Here is a 21,777-nt window from a genome sequence, read left to right on the forward strand (position 1 = left end):
TTTTCAAAGTCTACAAAAAGGATTAACTAATAATAGTATCATTAGTGATAGCTAATGATACATTATGTGAATTAATACCAAAAGAATGAGTAAATTATCTCACACACAATTAGTGATAACTAGGAAATCATACGTTAGGATAAACAACTTAATTAAACACTTATAACATGTACGCTTATTATATAAGTTATTTTTATAACAAAAAATGAATAAGTCAAATTATTTTTATATGAACTATAAGGTGTTTTCATAAGTTATTATCAATATCTAATGGAAGCAAGTTAAAACATATTATAGACATGTCATAAATTATTTTCATAAACTCTTTCAAAAATAATTATATCCAAGAGCGCTTAGATGAGATGACACGAGTCTCTTCTACCTAAACCAAGGTCCTGGGTTCGAATCCGGCCTTGTACATGCAACAATGTTAAAACTCTTATTGCCGTCTATTTGGGTTCCACAATGCTCGAGTGATTAGTCTCGCAGTTGCGTGCAGAGGATACCCGATTTACACAAAAAAATCTCAAAAATAATTATGTCAATAAATAAACTCAAATAAGTCAATCTAAACATGTCATTATACAGGCACAATATATAATGCTATATATAGTATAGTGGTTTAGTTGGTTAAAACATGACTAGGGTTGGCTTTGAAACTAGAAAAGAAGATGAAGTCAAGGGAATGGTTGACAGTGACTGATTCAAGATCTATTATTCCTAATTAGTAATTACTAATACTAAAAAGAATGTACGAGAGAAGCAAAGTAGCTTGTGTGATTAATCAAATCAAATCAAATGATTTAATTAATGATGGGAAAATTAATGAGATGTAATCTCCTGAAAAGTGAGGTTTTGTGTTGTGGACATGTATGCTACAAACAAGCAGTTAATCTCAAAAGCAAGCATTGACATTGGAAAATTTTAATTAATCAAATGTGTTACCGTCCGTTACCTAATTCTAACGGCTGCTTTCTTTAAAAGGGAACTTTGTACTATTAATTGGTTGACATCCAATATGGTGGGATATGTTTTTCTTATAAATAGGCCATAGCTACACCTCTTACAAACCATCCCAAAACAAATCTCAAACAACCTTCTTCATCTCTCACTCACATTTACATACTCCTTTTCTTATCTTAACTTTTCTGATCCAATGGCAGTCCCAGTCATTGATTTCTCAAAGCTCAATGGTGAAGAAAGGGCCAAAACTTTGGCACAGATTGCTAATGGCTGTGAAGAATGGGGGTTCTTCCAGGTACTTAAATCATTTATGTTTACAAATAATGGCAATTAATATGTGTGTATAATATCATTTAAAAACATGAATGCAATTTTTGTGGTTTGGTATTACATATACTAACATGCATGTCAATGCTCATGCTATGCTTTACAGTTGATCAATCACGGCATTCCGGAGGAACTTCTTGAAAGGGTGAAGAAGGTTTCATCTGAGTTCTATAAGCTGGAAAGAGAGGAGAATTTCAAAAACTCCAAAACAGTGAAGCTTCTGAATGATATAGCTGAAAAGAAGAGCAGTGAAAAATTGGAGAATGTGGACTGGGAGGATGTTATCACTCTTTTGGATGATAACGAATGGCCAGAAAATACACCAAGTTTCAGGTACAAAGGAAATCAAATATTCTTTCCAAGTAAAAGTTAGTCAAGCATATTGATATCAGAAAGAACACCACCTGTCATCTCATGCATACTCTCTTCTGTTATACATTATACTAGCTATAGTCTTACTCACCAGAAAGAAATTATTGTTCTTGTATAACTTAAAGAATATTGTGGCTCATCAGAATTCAAACTTCCTGGCGAATGAGGAAATAATAACATAACTAATATACTACCATTTTCTTAACCCAAAAAATAATAATAATAATTAAGTTCTCTTACTCTTGTTTACTAAAATAGGTGATTTCAAAATAACATCTAAAATTGGAAAGTTTTGAAGAGTTGAAACCAATATACTTTTATAGGATTCGAGAACAGCACTTCAAAACATGCTAAGTGATAACATGACATGACATGGCATAATAGGTAGAGTTTCAACATGAATGTATAACTGACTTCTCATATGAATGACAGGGAAACCATGTCAGAATATCGGTCTGAGTTAAAGAAACTGGCAGTGAATCTCACAGAAGTGATGGATGAGAATCTGGGATTACCAAAAGGATACATCAAGAAGGCACTGAATGATGGAGAAGGAGACAATGCTTTCTTTGGCACCAAGGTCAGCCACTACCCACCCTGCCCTCATCCAGAACTTGTGAATGGTCTCCGAGCTCATACAGATGCAGGAGGTGTCATCCTACTATTCCAAGATGACAAGGTAGGTGGCCTTCAAATGCTCAAAGATGGGGAATGGCTTGATGTCCAACCTTTGCCAAATGCCATTGTCATCAACACTGGTGATCAGATTGAAGTCCTGAGCAATGGCAGATACAAGAGTTGTTGGCACAGGGTTCTGACCTCTACGGAGGGTACCAGGAGATCAATTGCATCCTTCTATAACCCACCCCTGAAGGCCACTATAAGTCCTGCACCACAATTGGCAGAAAAAGATAACCAACAAGTTGATGACACTTATCCTAAGTTCGTTTTCGGCGACTACATGTCTGTCTATGCTGAGCAGAAGTTCCTCCCCAAGGAACCAAGGTTTAGATCTGTTAAAGCCATATGAGAAAAGCACTTACTTTCATATATAAATCTGGAAAAACAAAAAAATCGTCTTTTTATTTTGTTTGCAGGTCTTTGTTCTGTAAGACATGGTTGACAGTAGCAAAGAATACCACATGGTTGCCATTCTGTTAATAATGGGAACCATAATGGGCATTAGTATTAGTATTTCCATTTTATTTTAGAATACTCTGCTTTATCTTCAACTGTAATGGTGGGAGATTGTATGCATACATCTGGGCTTGCTTTGTATAATAGTAATATTGCATAAATTCTACTTTGAAGTTATCCTTTATGAGTTTCTCTCTTCCTCTTGTATCTTGTTTCCCTGTTCCATTTCAGTTACATTTCACATAAAGTGGAATAAATACATCTAACTTCTGAATCTTAATCATGGAATATTTTCTGAGAAGTACCCTCTTTAAGTCCATTACCGAGGAGCAAATACATTATTTTTCAACATGATCAAGTTGTAGAAGTTTTAGGACAAGAAACTACCACTGACTATCAGCAATGTCAGGGAAATATCAAAGTGCAACATTCTCTTTTTCTTTAGATGGGCATCATAGTTGCTATTATATTTAGTTGAAGGCTACACTCTATTAGGAAACCCCCTGTAATAAGGTTTGTATCAGTAAAGAACACAGAGATAATCAAGGGGAGTTGAATGATTAATGTTGAGAGGCAGTCATGGGGAGAGACAAAAGCAGAAAAATAAGTAGAGGTACACAGAATGCAGGGTCTGTCAAGTCCCTTGTAGTTAATTTTTAAAATTTTCCAACTCCGGCCTTAAATATAAACAAATAAAAAAAACTACCTCATTCCCATTAAAAAAATAAGTAATATCAATTCATTTTGTTAAAGTAATCAGAAAAGTAATGCATTCTCCAAATTGCTCTTCATTGAAACTTGTTCCATGAATAAAAGGATTATTAAAAAATTCATATTAAATGAACGGTATTTAAGGAATGTTATCATTAAATATGATAGATTTAGTTTTTTTTTTTTTTTTGAAGGAATGATAGATTTAGTTAATATTTGCTCATTTATTGTACCACATAACATGATTTTTTTTACTTATATTAGAAACCAGAGGGAATAGTCTTTAATATCACATTGGTACTGCTGCACACTAATGCCAGTATTTTTTTTTTTAGGAATATTATATTAGATTTACTAGAGGACGAACCTTGACAGTTGACACAACTGTAATGCTGCTCTCCCATGTGACCAAGATCATGGGTTTCAATCCTGAAACTGCATCTCCCCTTGCATGGGCGCAAGTTGCATACATGTACACCCTAGACCCCACTTAGTGAGAGCCTCGTGCACTAGGCTGCCCATTATGGTAGATTTAGTCAATTTAAATGATGCAGTTTCTGATGCACCCTCTTATGTGTTCTAGGACTACAGATGTCTTCAAATAGCCAAACACTAATAAATCATAAAACCCTTCCAAGAAGATAATAAATGCTTAGGTAGGGGTTTTAAGATTCAAGTCAGTTGACACAACCTGTAAGGTGGAATTCCTTCTACCCTGGACAATGCTGCATAAAAATACAGATTGGACTCCTTGAAAGTGAACTCCCCAGTAAAGAGAGAAATGTAAGAGATTTCAACTAATTGACAAAAAAATGGTTGATGTTACAAGTATATAAAAATTAGATGATAGATTTATTAAAATCTAAGCATTGATTTTCTCATTAATAGTTGAGATATTTAAATTTGCTCTTTAAAGTGAATTACTCAGACAAATTCTGAATATATACTGTGGATTTAATTACTACTGCCAGCATAAAAGAGTGACATCCGATCATATATCACTAAATAGATACTTATGCACGTATTTTAGGAAATAACATAAAATAGTTTTACATACATCCCAGTCATATTTCACCATTTAGATATTTGTGAACATATTTTAGAAAATAACAATATGATACAAGACAACGGTCAAATATGATTGGATGCACATGTAAAAAATAAAATCAGTTAACAGTGATTATTTACTAAACTCATACATTAGATAGCAGAACATACCTTTGACCAAAGAATGCAATGAAATAGAGAGAAAATATTCATATTCCAAATAGTAATAGTAGTACAAATATCTTAACAACTACAAAAACAATAACTGCTACTGGTAATGAGATAAGGAAGTCTGCAGCCTGGCAGACTGATGAACTTGAAGATGAGCCAATGAGCTGCTTCTAGGATCAACTAATTATTGATTTCAATGTCAGTGTACAACAGAATTTTACCACAATAAAGTGGAGAAACCATTAGCAAACCCTATATTGTCATGGTAAGCCAATGTGAAAAATTTGTAGTAACCAGTATACTATATCAAAGTTCTGCTATCTCAATGTTTAACTATAATATGTACCGTAACTACACATTCAAGTCTATACAAGAGAACAATGCATATCTGATCTTCATTTTCATATGCTTTACAGGGCCTTTTGGTCAAGTCTTTCATTCCAATTTAAGCAGCGAATCAAGCTATGAAACCAATCACCTGTTTGGTCAAATTTGTTAACTGTTGGAAGAGGATGCTGACTCATAGATATTCGTACAGAATCTCCTCTTGAAAGTTGCTGCCTTTTCTTCCCGTCAAATGAAACCCAGGCATTGCTTCTAGCATCCTGTGGAATCTGCTAACAATAAATTGTATGTTACTCAATACTATATCCTTATTATAAAACCCACAATCATTAAACCATTAGTTAACCTCTAAATTTTAAATCATATGAAAGCTAAATTTAGTTGTTTTTGTAACTGTGTGGTATTAACCATGTAGCTTTTTCCAATACATGTTTGAGATACAACAAAGTATAGCTATGTAATGGACACATTTGCAGGCATAGAATATGCATAATAAACAAATGTGTAATTGTGGAAACAAGAACAGCAATTGTGGAAACAAGAACAGCCAACATGATATGTTTACCACGTAGAGAATGATAACTTCACCTTTAATTCAAGTTGAGCAGAATCTGGAAGTATAACTGGTCTAAATGAGAGTGAGTGTGGACAGATTGGGGTAAACAGCATGCATGGAACATTTGGATGGACCTGTAATTTCCATTTGACATTAGAAAGAAAACACCAACGAAAGCAGTTATTAATTCGGGACAACTTCACACTGTTAGTGTGCACATATCATGACATTGGGATATAAAAATAGAACTTAAGAAGTTATAATAAAGAAATTAATAATTATACAAGGTGACTTGTACAAAGTTTCTACGACTTTGTCGCTGGCACGGCAATTCCTCAAAAGCTGGCTTGTTCGGTAATCCATGAGTAGAATAAGAGTTTATCGTATGAAATATTCTGAGTGACTTAACTATTTCTACAGATGTTTGTTATTTCACGTTTCTCATGATAGAAGGGATGTTAGAATAAGAAGCATAAAAACTTATATTTCTTTAAGGGATAACATAATGTGAGTATGGATTATATGAAATATCTTTTAGGGGAAGAAAAGAAGTAAAATATTACTCTATTTAAACAAGTTCTTTATTTCACAAAATGGGGCAAACATAAAAGAGGGCGACAAAGATGGAGAACTATGTTCAGGAGCAGTTATCTGGAACTCAGTCAGCATTATTGACCACTGAAATTTGCAAAGTAGTAGAGAAATGATTGCTAACTAGCGACTACAACATCACTAGTATAAGCCTCCTCATAACATAATAAAGAATCTCATCAAGTTATCGTGAGCTACCACATGTAGTTCAATGTAGTAAGAGTGGGAAGACACCAACAAAATGTTCAACTGTGCAGAAAGTGTAATAGCTCAAATTTATGATAAACCATAATAGCTCAAATTTATAATCACTGCTTATCAAAGTATTCCAAGGCAAAGACAACTAGCCATTCCATCTAACTAATTCTTATTCAGTAATCGGTATAGGCTCTGGACAAAAACAACTATTGGACAAGTTTACCATAGAACCTCCAGCAGCTGTCGAATAGGCAGTGCTTCCAGTAGGAGTGGCTATGATCACTCCATCACCTTGTACCTGAAAGATATAGCAATCATCATATATAAGGCACAACACTGCCTCAAAAAGCTGTTAAGAGGTGTTAAATTAGAATGTTGGCCACTCTTGTTATAGAATATAATATATGTTTACAAATTAGGAGTGCAGACAACAAATACATAGTCAAACTCACCTTTGTTATAAGTCTGTCATGTTCATAGCATTCAATCTTGGAAAGGTACGGGTTTGAACCCCGATCAACAACAACTTCATTGAGAATATCAAACACTTTCCCTGGCATAGCTTTACCCTTACGGAAAATTTCACATCGGAGACGCATTCTGAGGGTGATGTATACACCATCTTGTTTGTTATTTCCATGGATAACATGTCGTAGGTCCTGCTTGTAGTCTTCAAACTGAAAATGGAATAGCAGAATGGAAGTCAAACAAATGGACAAAAAGATACATGCATTTCTTTATAGTGAAATAAATGATGCGGTTGAAAAACGTACACTATGAGAAGCCAGAAAACCAAGGGAACCAAGGTTAAATGACACAACAGGGGGAACAGCACCTATAAATAGATTTGAAGCATGCAATATAACGCCATCTCCCCCCAAACATGCCACAAAATCTACTTTCTCGTGCAGATCACTGAATCAAAAGCATTAGATGTGTTACAAATTCATTTAGTGAAGCAAAGGTTTTAAATAAATTAAATAAATAGGGAAAAGTAAAGTAATTGACATAATTCATAAACTCCAGTACCAGGCATCTTGAGTATAGAAGGTCTGAATGAATCCAAATCCGGGAATTCTAGCAAATATATCATGCACATCAGGTTCCACGAATACGTTCATTTTCTCTTGGTTATATAGAAAAGAAGCAACCTGGGGATTAGATAAAGAAACTCGGCCGATAATGAATTTAGTCAAAATAATTACAAAATTCTGAATATATACTCATATATAGTTTCTATAAGAATCACAAAAGTACGAAGAGGTGTTGGAATACCAGTCAAAATTCATAGTTAAATTTGCTAGTTCCTGCATTGCCTAACATATTTGATTCCAAATTTTATTTCATTTGTTAGTGAAGGAAGAGACTATATTGTCTTTGTCTCTAGAGCATTCTAAGTAATGATAGTAATGAAAAATATTTATCCAAGTATTTCCAACACAGTGCTCTGCATAAAACCCATTCAATCCATCTTTTATAGTTTCCATCTACAATCCTATAAATGTCAAGAACTTGATTCTTTTAATGTTGCGAAAAACCCAAGCCCCGCATAGAATCATGATAAGATCTGAAATGAGTTTATAAAGAGTGGAATCCCTCACCTTACAAGCCATTTTTGTAAGGATGAGTTAAGCCCAGTATAAAAACCTAATATGGCATCAGAATCTACCGATTCAGGCCACCTAGCACCCACCATTTATATCCACACATTAATCCCAATAGTGTTGGGCATGAGGGAGTGTACTGGAAAAAACCCAAGTCACACACAGGATGAAGATAAGGCTCGAAATGGGCTTATAAAGAGTGGCATCTCTCACCTTGCAGGCCGGCTTTATAAGGATGAGTTAGGTCTAATGTAAAAATCTAATCTTTACTGATTGATATTAAGCTCTCAGACTTTCTTTTTTAGGAAAAATCCTTAAGAGGTTATGAAATGGGCAAACAAGATGCTACAGATTATAAATTAAAATTGCTTTGTAACGTTCTTTCGTGAAGATCATCAAAATATTTGATGTTGGGGATTAAAATAAAAAAATAATAATTTCTTGAATCATAAATAGCTCAAAGAATAACTTTAGATGAAGGGAATGGAGAACACTGTAATATAACTGTCTTTGTAGTGCTTATAAGGCTTGGGCAGTCCTCAATTTTTCTTTTTTGAAAAATCAGTATCCGGCCCAATGACCGACTAATCCGAGGGGTCCAATCACACCGCTCAATTGCGGGGGCCCATTTAAAGCCAGAGCAAAGCTCTATATGGACTAGCCCACCGAAATTGGCACCAAGGGGAGTCGAACCTGAAACCTTACAGGTCAATTTAGTTGGGTGGGTTAGGTCTTGAGCTCAAATTCTAAGAATAAGTATGTTTGAATTTATTTATTTTGCATTATAAAAAGAAATCAAAATTGAAATATTTTTATTAGAAACTTCTCTAAAATAAATTTAAATGATAAGCTAGATATCATTGAATTAAAAGTAATAGTTAATTAGTTATAGATATGAAATTTAAAATAATCCCTGCATGAATAAAATAACTAATGTTTTTTATCCTTATTTATTAATCTTGTTACGTCTAAGCAACTTAACCTAATTTTTACCCGCTCATTTGGTTTGCAATTATTTAACCTAACATATTCCATCTAAAAAAATGCATTGCACACCAATTTCATTCCTATCCGCTTGCCTTTTTTTTTTTTTGAAGAAAATATTTTCTACCATATCAATGATCACGTATGATCCTTCTATTTTATATATTTTTTTTTTTGGTCAAGAATTTTACACTTTTTTTTTGGATTTTTTTTAATTTCATGCCTTTTTTTTACATCCTTATTTATTAATTTTGTTACGTCTGACAACTTAACCTAATTTTTTCCCGCTCATTTGCTTTATTAGGTTTGCAATTATTTAACCTAACAAATTTCATCTAAAAAAATGCATTGCACACCAATTTCATTCCTATCCGCTTGCCTTTTTTTTTTGAAGAAAATATTTTCTACCATATCAATGATCTTACGGGTCAAAAATTATTTATTGGTCTCTATTATAGTTGAGAAAACCCATGCGACGCACGGGTCAAAAGTCTAGTTAGAATCTAAAATAACTAACGTTATTAGAGCTAAGTTCAATAAATTTAATATTTCTACATGAAGAAGTGCAATTACACTAAACGAGCAAAACAACAACAAGCTCAAGCTTGGATCAATGGAAGTACAATTTGCATGGAAATTAGTGTCAAAGCTCAAAAATTTGTTGTTTAATCCTTTTTGAAATTTTCTATTTAGCGTCTTTATAGAGCAACTAGCACCCACCACCGAGCCTCTCCCCCTCGCCACCATACCAGAAGATATCCCTCCATGTATAACAAAATATAATTGTTTTGCTAAACATTAATGTTAAAAACTTTTAAAAACTTGGGTACTGATAGGATAGGCGTCTAAAAAACATTACCTCTTTAGCTTCTTCCATGAGGTGCTCCCCGGGCTTTTTCAATAATAACACAGTCTTTGGGGTAGATTTCCACATTAGCATTTGTTGTTGGGTGCTAGGATGAGTGAAGGCCAAAGAAGATTCGGTCACCTTCTCTCTCACACAAGAAAATCCATCTGTTCGTACTAGGAACATCTCTGCTTTTTTCTTGACTGCAGCCTTACAACTCCAGTTGAAGATGCACACATGTCTCCTGCAGTGAATCCCAAGTCTTCCCTCACCTTATCGTCATCGGTTAAAATCCTTTGAGAGTCAGTTGTATTATCAATATCATTGACATCAGTCATGCGATACATTTCTCTTTCACTAAAAGCATTAACTGTTGTCCTAACAGAACTGGAAGTATTCATATTCGCTAACTTCCATTTGTTACCAACGGCAATCTGAGCAGACCCATAGGAACTTTCTGCTGGGCCCACAATTTTAGGTTCAGGATTATGACCACTGTTGATAATCACTTGCCCCTGCAGTCTTCTATTATGCATACTCCTTGAATCTTGCAAGCATTCCATCCTTTTGACCTGATTACTGGAACAAGAGGGTTTTGAAATCTTTTACTTCCCAAAAATCTGGACATCTCTTTTTTGGAAAAGGCATCATGAGGAGGAACTTGAGCATCTAAAGGGTTAGTTTTGCTGGAGAAAGTGGGAAAATATCTTTCCCCTTCTGCAGAAATATCTTGTGATGAAGTCTTATCATTAGGAACAATTCCACTCGAGGCCCCATTATGTTGTGTTTTTTCGGTGTTCTGATTTGGATAGGTACATTGGTCAAATGAATCAACAGAACTATTTATTGCACCTAAACCCTGTTTCAACAATGCAGTATCTTTTTCAAGAAAGGATCTCTCAGTAGGCTTTGAGTCCTGCAGATTCCCAGACCCATTTGTATAATCTGATAATATGTCATTGGAAATAACTGCTTGATTAGAAACATACTGCAATGCAGGCGATGCAGAGTGAGCCATGTATTCCCTCCATCTGGAAACCATGGCAGACGTTCTCCAAAATCCTTCTTTGCTGTGCAGATAGATTGGCCTTCTGCTGTTATCTGAAACAAGAGATGCAAACCTCTCAACCTGTTCCATTTTAGGCGCAGTCCCAACTTCAACTGGAATTTTGACCAATTCAATACTTCCAGCTGAAATAGCATCACTCAGAGCAGCTTGGTAGAAATTATCTTTTACGGTCTCTTCTCTAAGATCCACAATAGTTTTATATCCTCTGTCCAGAAGCCACTTGAGGCCTTCTTCTGTGACCTGCCCACCTGTCCAAAAATCAACTTCCGATTCATTGGACAGTGAGTCCTCTTTGGAACTGGACAAATACACATGACTCCAGTTTGCAAATAGTGTAGGACACGGATCCTCTTCTCTGCAAAGAAAACCGGAATCATAGCATACATTCTTCAATCTCTGAAGTTTCCTCCACACATCCAAACTTCGATCATCACCAGGAATTAAATAATTCTCAAGAGCAACATGCAAGCTCTCACAACACCTTTTCATCTCGCCTCTAAAAATAGCGAGTGGAGGGAGGCTTTCCTCCACCATGCCAACCCCGGAAGCACGGGAGGGAGACATAATGGAAAATCTACCGGCAAGAACATCCTCCCTGCCATTTTTTACAAGAGCAACCATACATCCAAGAACAGAAACAATTTTATCTTCAAGGACAGGTTTCTCATGGAACGGAACATCATCTGAAACACTACATTCACCAGTAAAAGGGTTACATAAAGCATTCATTAATGCAGAATGAAGGCTCTCGGAATTTCTTAAAATCCTACAATATGCTTCCACTTCAGCAATATCACCTGGAACTGGACCAATCCAAGGTAACCGTGATGCATCATGGGATTTAATGGACTTCAAGCTCTACAAACAAAAGTATTCGGACCTATATGAGATTGTTTGTTACGGATTTAAAAAAAAAAAAATGATCTATAGCAAACGGGTGAAAACTTATAAAAGGAATTGATTTGTTAAAAAAATGATTTTTTTTTCAGTATAGAAAGCAGTAACAAAAGTATAAAGTTTTGGAGTAGTGAAATGATTGATGGATATAAAATCACTAATTTGGTGACTGAAAGGCACTTAAACAGAATGAAATTGGTATTCAATAAAAAATGTATAATTTCGGTGATTCCGACATCAATTGGGTTCATCCAATCAAACAGTAAGTAGTAATAATAATGATTGAATTCAAGGAAAGCTTAATTACCTGGGAATCCAAAGCGAAATGAAAGGAAGAAGAAGCAGCGGTAACAAGGTGTGTAGTTCTTTGGAGAGTGAGCTGAGGGTTCTTCAACCGGTGGAGGATTGTAGAATTGTCGGAGAATGCCACGTGGCAAGCGCAGAGGCTATTACATGCCAACATCGGTGGGTGGGACTGGAACCAAATCAAATCTTCTACTTGTTCGTTTCTTTGATTTTGGATTTTGATGCTATTCTTGTCATGTGATCATGTACTTGTTGTCTTGTTGTTAGTAACGTCACTTTTTGTTTTTTATTTTTTCAAACCAAATATTTGCCATGATATGATAAATACCAAAAGATCAATCTTGTTAATGAAAAAACTAATGGTTAAGTATAGAATGTAGATCGAATGATATCGATCATGTGACATTTGAATATTTGATATATGTTGGGCCGCGCTAACACACATCTTTTGCTATTCTTTCTACTAAATGTGTGAGTTTTGTCGTTAGATTCTTTGAAATGGTTAATAAATGTTATTGTCAACACTTGTCTTTCAAAATGCATCTTAGTATTCAACTATTTACAAAATCTTTTAGTATTGATCGTAGTTACTCGTGCTACACGATATCAATCTAGTTAGACCGTTCAATAATCACAAAAGTATGTATGTAAACACTAACGACTCATGTTTTTAATATGCATCTTAGGATCCAAGCATTTACCAAATATTAACGTCGAAGGTACACCATATTGGTAAACTTGCCCTAAAATCTCACATGCTCAATACATGACAACATGGTGTGGCCACACCACCGGGATGTTTTCGGCTTCTTGTCGTAAAACCGCACAAATATAAAACATAATGTCAGTCCATTCGTGTTAGGCTTCAAGCTCGATCATGTATGTTCTACTTTTGTAGACCATGACACGACCAACGGAGTTTTGCAATGAGTCATGGCTGCTATAATGGTTTGCAATGTGGCGTGAAAGCCTAAGCAAATGGCTGTATTTTTCTTTATAAATAACCAAATAGAGCATTTTATAATAAGAAATATACCAAAACCAACTTCCCGTGCACCTTTGCTAACGTTTTTTTTTTTCGTCCAAGTAGCCTAGTGGCTAGAATTCACCTTATAAGGAAAAAGATTTAAAAAAATTACATTAACAGAAAGTATCAAGACAAAGTGCTACATTGACATGAATCAATCTCTAACCAACACTGCAAGCTAGCAATAGCCGATAGGTGGTTAGGGAGTCAGTTGAATTATCTGCTAAAGGAAATCATAACAAAAACTTCACTGTCACCCAATGTCACAACTCATAAGCACAAACAAAGGATGATGGGAAACGCATAAAGGAAGCAACGAGTTTGTTGATGTGAAATGACAATAGGTTGAAGGAGGCCTTGAGATCGATAAGCATAATTTTTATTGCTTATCATGAATTTTGGCAGCTGGGCTAGAAAAAAGGAAACTTGGGAAATTTGAACTATCCATGTTACAGGTGAATGTTCCAGTAAAAAGAAAAATCATCCTCGTACAATTAAATAAACACTATATCTAATGGTTGTGATAGATGGTGCCGCCATCCATAGAGAAGCAGCGTAAAGACCGTTAATCGTCTGCCAATGCCACTATCACTATCACTAATAAACAACTAACAAATCTACTTATCTATACCTAAATATCGACTAACATTCAAAGGATATTTAATTACAAAATAGTAACAATAAACAGGAAACAATTTGACAGACAAAATAGAGGGGATGGGTAAATTACTATTAAAAAAACCATGACAGACATCCAACTGTGGACATCCCACTCTTGTTAATTAGCTTGACTGTTCAAGACCTGGGGGAGATGTTGGCTGAAGATTTGATTTGGTGGGAAGACCAGAAGACTGTTTTTGGGACCTGGGCCTTTCTTCTCCCTGCAAAGGAACAAGCTTTTCGGGACCACAATTTGCTCCTTCCAACTCAAGTTCTGGTTTTCTCTTCGCCTTCTTTGTTAAGACACCATCAGCAACACGGACATCCTCCATGGAACTGCTTGAACTTCCCTTTGCTTTTTCTTGTTTTACACCATTCGTGGGACTGGGGACCCGGACAGCTGTGCTCATATTAGATACGAACTTGTTCGTTGAAGTAGAAGCATGGCTGGTAGATTCTGGAGCTAATTTCTCTTGTTGGTTCTGCTGTGATGAAATTGAGCCAGAGTCAAGTTGAACGCTATCCTCTTGCCTCGATGCCAACAACTTCTTCCTCTTAATTTTTTCCTGATCCTAGCAACACAGGTAAACCAATGAGATCAACTAAAAAACAATTTTGTCCTGACAAATACCAGATTCTGGTTATCACCCGGGCATAAAAAGAATCAAATGGTATTTTTCCATTACTAATTAGGTTATTTAGGTTTTTCAATGTTTTCTCACTATCTTAACGACAAAACATACTACTAAAATAAAATTTCTACATTAAAATCAAGATAATATAACTCCTTTGTAATAATGCATGTTGCTCTGCACAATGTAGAGTTTGTGAAGCAAGACTAAAAATGAAATCAACAATGTGGCACCATGGAGGAAGCGTCTATATAACTTTCCCAAACAGGGGGAAGGTCTAACTAAAACCTTCTTTTCCCATCCAAACATTCCCCAATAGATATGACCTTATGATCCAAGTATCAATCCTACAATCTACTAACTATACTTGGACCGTCATTTGATTTTAAGTAAGATCTACTACCTTGAATATCATTCCAAGCATGTGTAATTTCCAACGAGCCAGTGCCATATAGATAAGCATAATCAAGAGCCAAGACAATTTTCATGTAAAACTCTTCAATTTTTTAAAAAAATTTAATAGCAGGGGAAGGTTTTTTCCATCAGAAGAAAGAAGGTAAGCTTCACAGAATTGTTCATTAATACTGTTAAAAATCCTTATTCACTGCAAAAGGCGTACCTTATTTTTTGAGTGCGATGCTCTGCGCCTCTCTTTTGCCCTGCAAATTCCCCGTTTGATCCCATGGTTGTCCATGTAACCAGTTGGCCATAATTCTGCAAGCTGGTAAAGACAAGGAATTGGAAAGGCTAAAAAATATAAATATATGTTTATAGAATGCCAACAGATTAACTTAGACATAACGCAGACTACACATTCAGTACAGACATGCGCATGCATACTATCAAGTGATAAGTAGCATGAATGTTCATTGAACAAGAGAATTTTCCATTGAAAGGAATAGAATTGACACTCTGGGGAAATTCCAGTGGTGAGTATTTCTTACACCAATAAATTCTCAAAACAAATTGTGAACCATTTTGCTTTCAGTAGGGGTAGGAGGGGTTTTATAAGTAATAACAGTCAAATAAATTCTTTTATATGGAAACAATACGTAAGTTTAGCTTATATGAGAAGGCATTAAGAAAACAAACTTTTTTTGGGCAAAGGAGGAAAAAAAAAAAAAAAAACTTACTGAAAGCAAGTGAAGAATTCAAAAAACCAAGTTGATTAACTTTTTGTCCTCAGCCAGAAGACACAAGATGAGCAACCAAATAGAACTTCTAGATCAATAGGATTTAGAAAATCTGAATTACCTCGGCATACAACTTTCTGATTTGTGGACCTGCATTTTCATCCAAGCCCTACAGCCATTGCAAACATAGTTCAATAATTTTTATCACACACAACAGAAATTTCATAATAAGTATCTGTAGCTCTAAACGTACATCAACAAAAATGTCATAGAGATCACAAATCTTGTCTTCCAATGCAGCATCCATACTAAAAGTCCTTTTAGTTATTGGTTTTCCGTCGGGACCAAATTCTTGAACATCACCTGATGCTCCAGCTTTCTGCTGTTGCTGATGTTCAAAAAAACACCATACATCCCAGGTTAAATAACCAACACATCCCTTAAGCAAAAATATTTCTGAAAAACTATTATTAAACAGTGGAAATATTAAAATATGTAGGAAGGAAATGTGATTGAGTATCATAATTACAAGAATCAATGAAAGTGATTCATCAGTAAGCATTCCATATTTAGTGTTTGCATTGCAAACACAAAATTGCATTGGACCCATTAAAAGAAGCGCCCAATAGAAAGAATGACATAAAACATAGAGTGTGATTGTACTAGCTGATCTTGAGGAAATAATCGCTCTCTTTTCCCTGCTTCCTAAACGAGGTTTACTATTTCCCCTAAAATGCACTTAGCCAAACATGGTATGAATTATAATTATGATGAGAAGAACAAAATCAATAATGAAGAACCAACAGAACTAAACAAAGATGGAAAACGTGAGTGTATCATACGATGCTGACTGATATGATACAACAACCAATTTATATGTGCTATCTCATGCAGTAACTTTGGAGGCATTATGAGCTCATCAGAATTGAACATGAACTAAAAGAAAGTGCGCTGAAGTCTGTCTACCAGTCTTTAATAGGAAATGATATAACAAGAGCAGCTAAAATAAACCTTGGACTCCAAAGTTGGGGCCTGCATCTTAATCATATCAACAACTTCCTTTTTTATCCGTTGAAACCTATCATCATCATCCTGCTTTGCTGACAGACCCATACTGATCATTATTTTTAAGTTTCTCTGCCATAGGAAAACATTGTATGAGAAGATAAATAGTTTTAGGAATTAAGAGAACCTAAATATACACCAAACATACAATCAATAGGAACAATGAATAACGGTTAGAGAAACTACTCAAGATAACTATAACATCCAAGATAACCATGGTAAATTACAGGTAGGGTTTTTATTCCTCAAAAAATACCATTTTATAATAATGCATAATCATAGCCTCATAGCCACATCATATTGAAGTGCTCAAACAGAAGAAAAATTTTAAGCATGCATTTGATTATGTAAAGAATGTATTACTGAAAGAATATCTCCGCTATTCTCAAATCATATTCTAAAAATAAAGTCACTCAATACACAATATAAACTAAGAATGCAAGTGGTTAGCTCAAGAATGTTCTACTCAAATCATGTCTCCATTATTCTAAAATCATATTATAAAGTTGGATTATTTGTGTATATTTAAGAGCTGCAATACCTTTAACGTTCTGAGTTGCATCAAGTGCCCAAGAATACTCATAAGACGGTTAATTAACTCTTTTGATACTTTCCCATGGCTTGCCTGTTGCAACAAAAACATACAGTTAATATTATAAAGTTCAAATCCCTTGATCAAAAAATATATATAAAATCTTATATATATTCTTAGAAGCAATACCGCTAGTCTAGCAACTTTAGCAAGCTTTAGCTTTATTTCTCTAGGCAATCTCCTTTTGACTGCCTGGGATGTATTATCAGCCTCTGGGTTTTCCGCTGCAGGGGGCCTTGCTGTAATATTATTCAAAATGAACAACAGAAGAAAAGAAAGGCAAACAAATAGTGTTAGCAGCAAACTTGCCAAACTTATCTGTGTGGGAAATATCAAGTTTGAGACTTACACTCTGCGACCATTTTCTCTAACTCGCCAAGAGCCTTCTCAAGCATTGAAGATTTTGGCCTAACGCTAGACCCGTCTTTCTTGTGCACGTATTCAGATTTCTGCATAGTATTCAAATAAACCCATGAGTCAGACAGGAACTAATAAAAACAATTATAGTTTCATGCATAACAATCCATATGCACAACTTTCATCATCATTGTTTAAATTAGATGGAACAGGTAAATATATAGTTTACCAAGAGCACAACAAGAGTATAGTTTACTAAGCCCTTTCCATTATTTTTAAATATAGCACACCTGCTCCAATGTGTGTAAGATCAGTATCCTTAAAATTAAGTGTCTATCATTTTAAATGAATCATGTGATTGGTTTAAATCCTTTATTAATAATCAGTTGAGGAATTTAATTCAAATCCTCTTGGAGTGAGTAACTCCTCTATGTTGTATATTGCAAATGAATCATGAGGAATATTTCAGTCAAAGGAGGAAGTATACTTTCAATTCAAAGTCATCTTTAATTTTTGTGTACCGTTTTAATTCCTTGTAAGTGGTATGCATAACGTATCATTGTCCTTGATGCAAATAAAAAAAGGAAATGGAATCAGCAATGCATATTCTTTTTCTTTATTAATTGGCTCATTATTGGGGAATTCGGTTCATTTCATCAGCACACAGCATGTAATCCTTTAGTGCCAACGTAGAACTTTATTTCAATGACAACGGAAAGTGGTTCTGCAAAGAAAATTTATGATTTGGAAGGCAGTTCCTGAAATCATCTTGGGGCCCTTATGGTATGAGACGAAGTGTAGGAGAACCCTTTTGTTTAATACCAAAAGGAATATGAAATAACCACAGTGCAGAGGACCTCCTTTATCGGTATTTTTTTCAATTATTCATCAAATCAAATTAAAAAAAAGGCGCAAAAGAGCCAAAGAAATAAAAACTTACCGTTGCTTTGGTAGTACGCTTTCCTACAGACAGGTTAAGATCCGGCAGTTGACGCCTACCATTTTTTTCTTTCGGCCGACTGATATTTTCTGAACCATCAATATTCTTTGAGGGTTTTACAGGTTGGGATTTGGATTGTGCATGAGCACCTTTTTCATGGTACTTCTGGTGAGTTGCATCAAATGATCCACTTGTGTTCTTAGATAGAAAAGCTCCTATCTTCTTATCAGCATCTTTTGCTTCTGACGTGGCAGCAGGGAAATCATCACTTGATGTTTTCAAAGAGACAGAAGAGACCGATATTGGCTTAGTATCAGCAGTTTTCTTTTTGGAACTAATTCCATAGATATCCAATTGATTCTGAGGTTTCAAGTCTTCATAATGTTCACCAGGTACAACCAAAATCTGTGAGGAATGACACACATTCTTCGCCTGTATGGAAGTTGTTTTCCCAGATGCTGCCTTGCCCACTTTTACATGTTTATTTGATCCAACGACATTATTATTTTCATCTGGATTCTTCACTATATCTTTTTTGCGCCTTTTCTTTGGTTGCTGGTTGGGTAACACAGGAGGTTCATCACTTGTAATATTGAAAGAAACAACAGAAAATCAATAATAATTCAAAATTTTAGGACTCAACTTATTTACTACAATCTTCAACTAAATAATTCATTAAATATGTACAAAATTTGTAGAAAAGTGTCAAGGAAAGAAGAGCATTTAGCTGTGAACCAAGATTATAATGTCCAAATGTTGTCAAGAAATCACTTGCAATACAATATTGTTTAAGGATTAAATATGTTTTGATCTCTAAAAATTTGGAAGAAAAAAAAAATACTGACTTTCGTATCTATGAAAATTTTATTCATTTTAAGTCCCAACATTTAGCAAAAATTGTGTGTTTTAAGCCCCTGTCCTCTTATCCGTGACTAAAAGCAAAAAAAATATGTATTTTTAGGATTAAAAACATATAAAAAATTATAGGGACCAAAATCATATTTCGTTAACTTTATAGGGACCAAGAGTATACCTAACTCATTATTCAATTATCTAACAAAGACGGTCACTTCAATAGGAATCTCAAAAATACAAAATGTTATAAAATGATAACAAAAGCCAACCTCAGCAATTAAACAATATCAACAATTAAGTAATTTGGAAAGAAACCTTTCTAAGATTTGCTTTAACCATAAGTGGTTGGCAAGGAGATAAAAAGGGAATGCTCAAAACAGATTTTTTCAAACATTATAAACTTACGTGCGTTCCAATTTCCCTCTGTTTACAAAGAATCCATCATGTTTGACTTTGGAATTATCAACCTGGAAATATTCATCCTGCAGAATGAACAGTTAAATAATTTATAAAAGTATTGTATAAGCCAAAAAACGTCACAAGGAAGAGTGATATTCCTATATATCAAGGTGAAGGAATAAAAACAAAAATACCAACCAGCTCAGCGTCGTCTATAAAAGAATCTTCAGTATCGTACTGATCATCATCGGGAACATCAGGCAGATCTTCATCATCACTGCTACCATTACCCTGAAAAAGATTCAGCACTCAATTAGTTAACATTCGCGAAGCTACAAATTAATACTTATTCGAGCGTCTACAATTCAAACCAATGGTTCAAAGAACAAATTCAGGCTTACTCGGTGCATACAATAACAATCTCAGCAAGTAATGTAAACATACCATGTAAAGGCGTTCGATCTTCTCTATTACGGCACTGAAACGGTGTGGCTGAGCTGGATCATTTTCCTCAACCTCAACAGGTTGTCCCTAAGAAATATCGGCATAGATTTTGTCAAAATAGTGAAACATTACACCACACATAAAGATCACGTGACATCGCGGCAAAGTACAGCGTATTTACTAGTATCCACTAACTACTAAACCTTACATCACAATACTAAATCATGATCAAGTTGTATCGACTAATCTACATATAAAACTGAGCTCGGAAAATTTTCAATTTTCAACATCAAAATGCTCACATATGCAAATGTGCACTGAAGAGGAATGTAATTAGTGTTCTTATTAGATCATTTTACTTTGATTCAACAGAAATAACACCAAATTAAAGAACAGATATTAAATTAAACAGATAAACTAAAACTCAATAATAAAATTGATGTTAGATAAGAAAGTTCAAAGAACAAAAAAAAAAACTTTTTGCCCCAAAACAAAGACAAAAACCCTTAAAAACCCAAAATTCGATCTAAAAATCACACTCCACTACAATGCACACGGAAAATCAATCCAGAACGAAGTAGAGTGAAATTGACTGAAAATAAATTAAAATTCTTACCGGAAAAGGCTCCGGACGGGATTGTTGAGAGGTGGAAGCCGATCCGTTAGGCTTGGTAGCGTCTTTCAGCAGCTTCTTCCATGATACTATGGTGGTTTCACCCGGTCGGAGCTCCACCGTGAACATTTGCCGGTCACCTTTCTTCACGAACGACGAAGAAGCCTTCTTCTCCTCCTTCATCGGCACCGAATTTATTGAAACCGATAATTCTAGCGAATTAGGGTGTTACATAGAAACGCGAAATTGAAAATTGGGAGAAAATTGAGTATACGGCCTACATGAAGAACAAGAAGAGAATTGCGCGGGATTTGAAAATTGATTAACGAAAATGAAATTAAATTGAAAAAAAATTGACACTGTGTGTTCTATGGTGGTTTTAACTGAAATTCGAGCTAGCTTGTAAGATTTTCCTGCTTTTTCTTTCCCGAGAAAATACCAGAGGAGAAAGGAAACAGATCGGGTTGTGTCTATGGACCGGGTTGTACCCGTCCTGGATTCAAACCAAATTCAACGGGTTTTATGCGGGTTAAAATATACAAAAAATGAATTAATGAATATATGTAAGAGACAGTATATAGCCAAAAAAAAAATGAACATACTTGGTATAGATATGTTTGTGTGGCCAAAATGAACTACTAATAAATAAAATAATGTTTATATATTACTAATGTATGGTAAATTGATCTTTGCGCATTGTTACCGTAAATCCGCAAGTGCACGGGTTTACCGTAGTAGTAATAAAGAGAGAGTATCGATCCACGGGGAGTTATTTAAATTCCAATCAAAAGTAGTAAAAGTTAGGAAGAAATCGATAATTAGGGTTTCAAGGTAATCTAAACGACGGTTGAAAAACATTAGCTAAAGGCAACCTAGGGATTATTGGTTCATCCTATGGTTGACCTAACATCCTAATCCTAATCCTTGTTTATGTA

The 21,777-nt window shown here is 34.9% G+C and overlaps 3 protein-coding genes across 6 annotated transcripts; 1 reads left to right on the forward strand and 2 right to left on the reverse strand.

Annotated features, from left to right (window-relative positions):
- Positions 1 to 1,072: 1,072 nt before the first annotated feature.
- Positions 1,073 to 2,983, forward strand: LOC146941144 (2-oxoglutarate (2OG) and Fe(II)-dependent oxygenase superfamily protein). The gene is made up of 3 exons (XM_085754927.1): positions 1,073 to 1,258; positions 1,397 to 1,623; positions 2,095 to 2,983. Exons 1-3 carry the CDS (start codon positions 1,157 to 1,159, stop codon positions 2,690 to 2,692), a joined length of 927 nt encoding a protein of 308 aa, XP_085611053.1. The 5' UTR covers positions 1,073 to 1,156; the 3' UTR covers positions 2,693 to 2,983.
- Positions 2,984 to 4,729: 1,746 nt separating this feature from the next.
- Positions 4,730 to 12,348, reverse strand: NADK2 (NAD kinase 2). The gene is given in 10 exon segments (XM_085754926.1): positions 4,730 to 5,342; positions 5,662 to 5,763; positions 6,642 to 6,716; positions 6,871 to 7,095; positions 7,192 to 7,333; positions 7,448 to 7,569; positions 9,866 to 10,044; positions 10,047 to 10,460; positions 10,463 to 11,780; positions 12,127 to 12,348. Coding segments are annotated over 10 exon segments (2,937 nt in total). The 5' UTR covers positions 12,283 to 12,348; the 3' UTR covers positions 4,730 to 5,138.
- A 1,215-nt stretch (positions 12,349 to 13,563) lies between these two features.
- On the reverse strand, positions 13,564 to 21,257 carry LOC146941146 (wound-responsive family protein). Of its 4 annotated transcripts, none has more exons than XM_085754932.1 (13): positions 20,846 to 21,257; positions 20,230 to 20,316; positions 19,984 to 20,076; positions 19,792 to 19,868; positions 18,532 to 19,114; positions 17,584 to 17,683; positions 17,364 to 17,473; positions 17,184 to 17,267; positions 16,589 to 16,714; positions 15,831 to 15,965; positions 15,699 to 15,746; positions 15,064 to 15,165; positions 13,564 to 14,378 (listed from the first exon to the last, which is right to left on the reverse strand). In XM_085754932.1, the coding sequence occupies exons 1-13, from the start codon at positions 21,023 to 21,025 to the stop codon at positions 13,935 to 13,937; spliced, it is 2,169 nt and encodes a 722-aa protein (XP_085611058.1). In that variant the 5' UTR covers positions 21,026 to 21,257; the 3' UTR covers positions 13,564 to 13,934. The 4 variants fall into 4 exon arrangements, with proteins under 4 accessions (XP_085611058.1, XP_085611057.1, XP_085611056.1 ...); XM_085754931.1 differs by having other exon boundaries at positions 13,564 to 14,384; XM_085754930.1 differs by having other exon boundaries at positions 17,184 to 17,473.
- Positions 21,258 to 21,777: the final 520 nt, after the last annotated feature.

This window comes from Medicago sativa, chromosome 3 (genome assembly GCF_051527215.1).
Source record: "Medicago sativa cultivar Bolivia chromosome 3, Bolivia_mono, whole genome shotgun sequence".
NCBI lineage: Eukaryota > Viridiplantae > Streptophyta > Magnoliopsida > Fabales > Fabaceae > Medicago > Medicago sativa.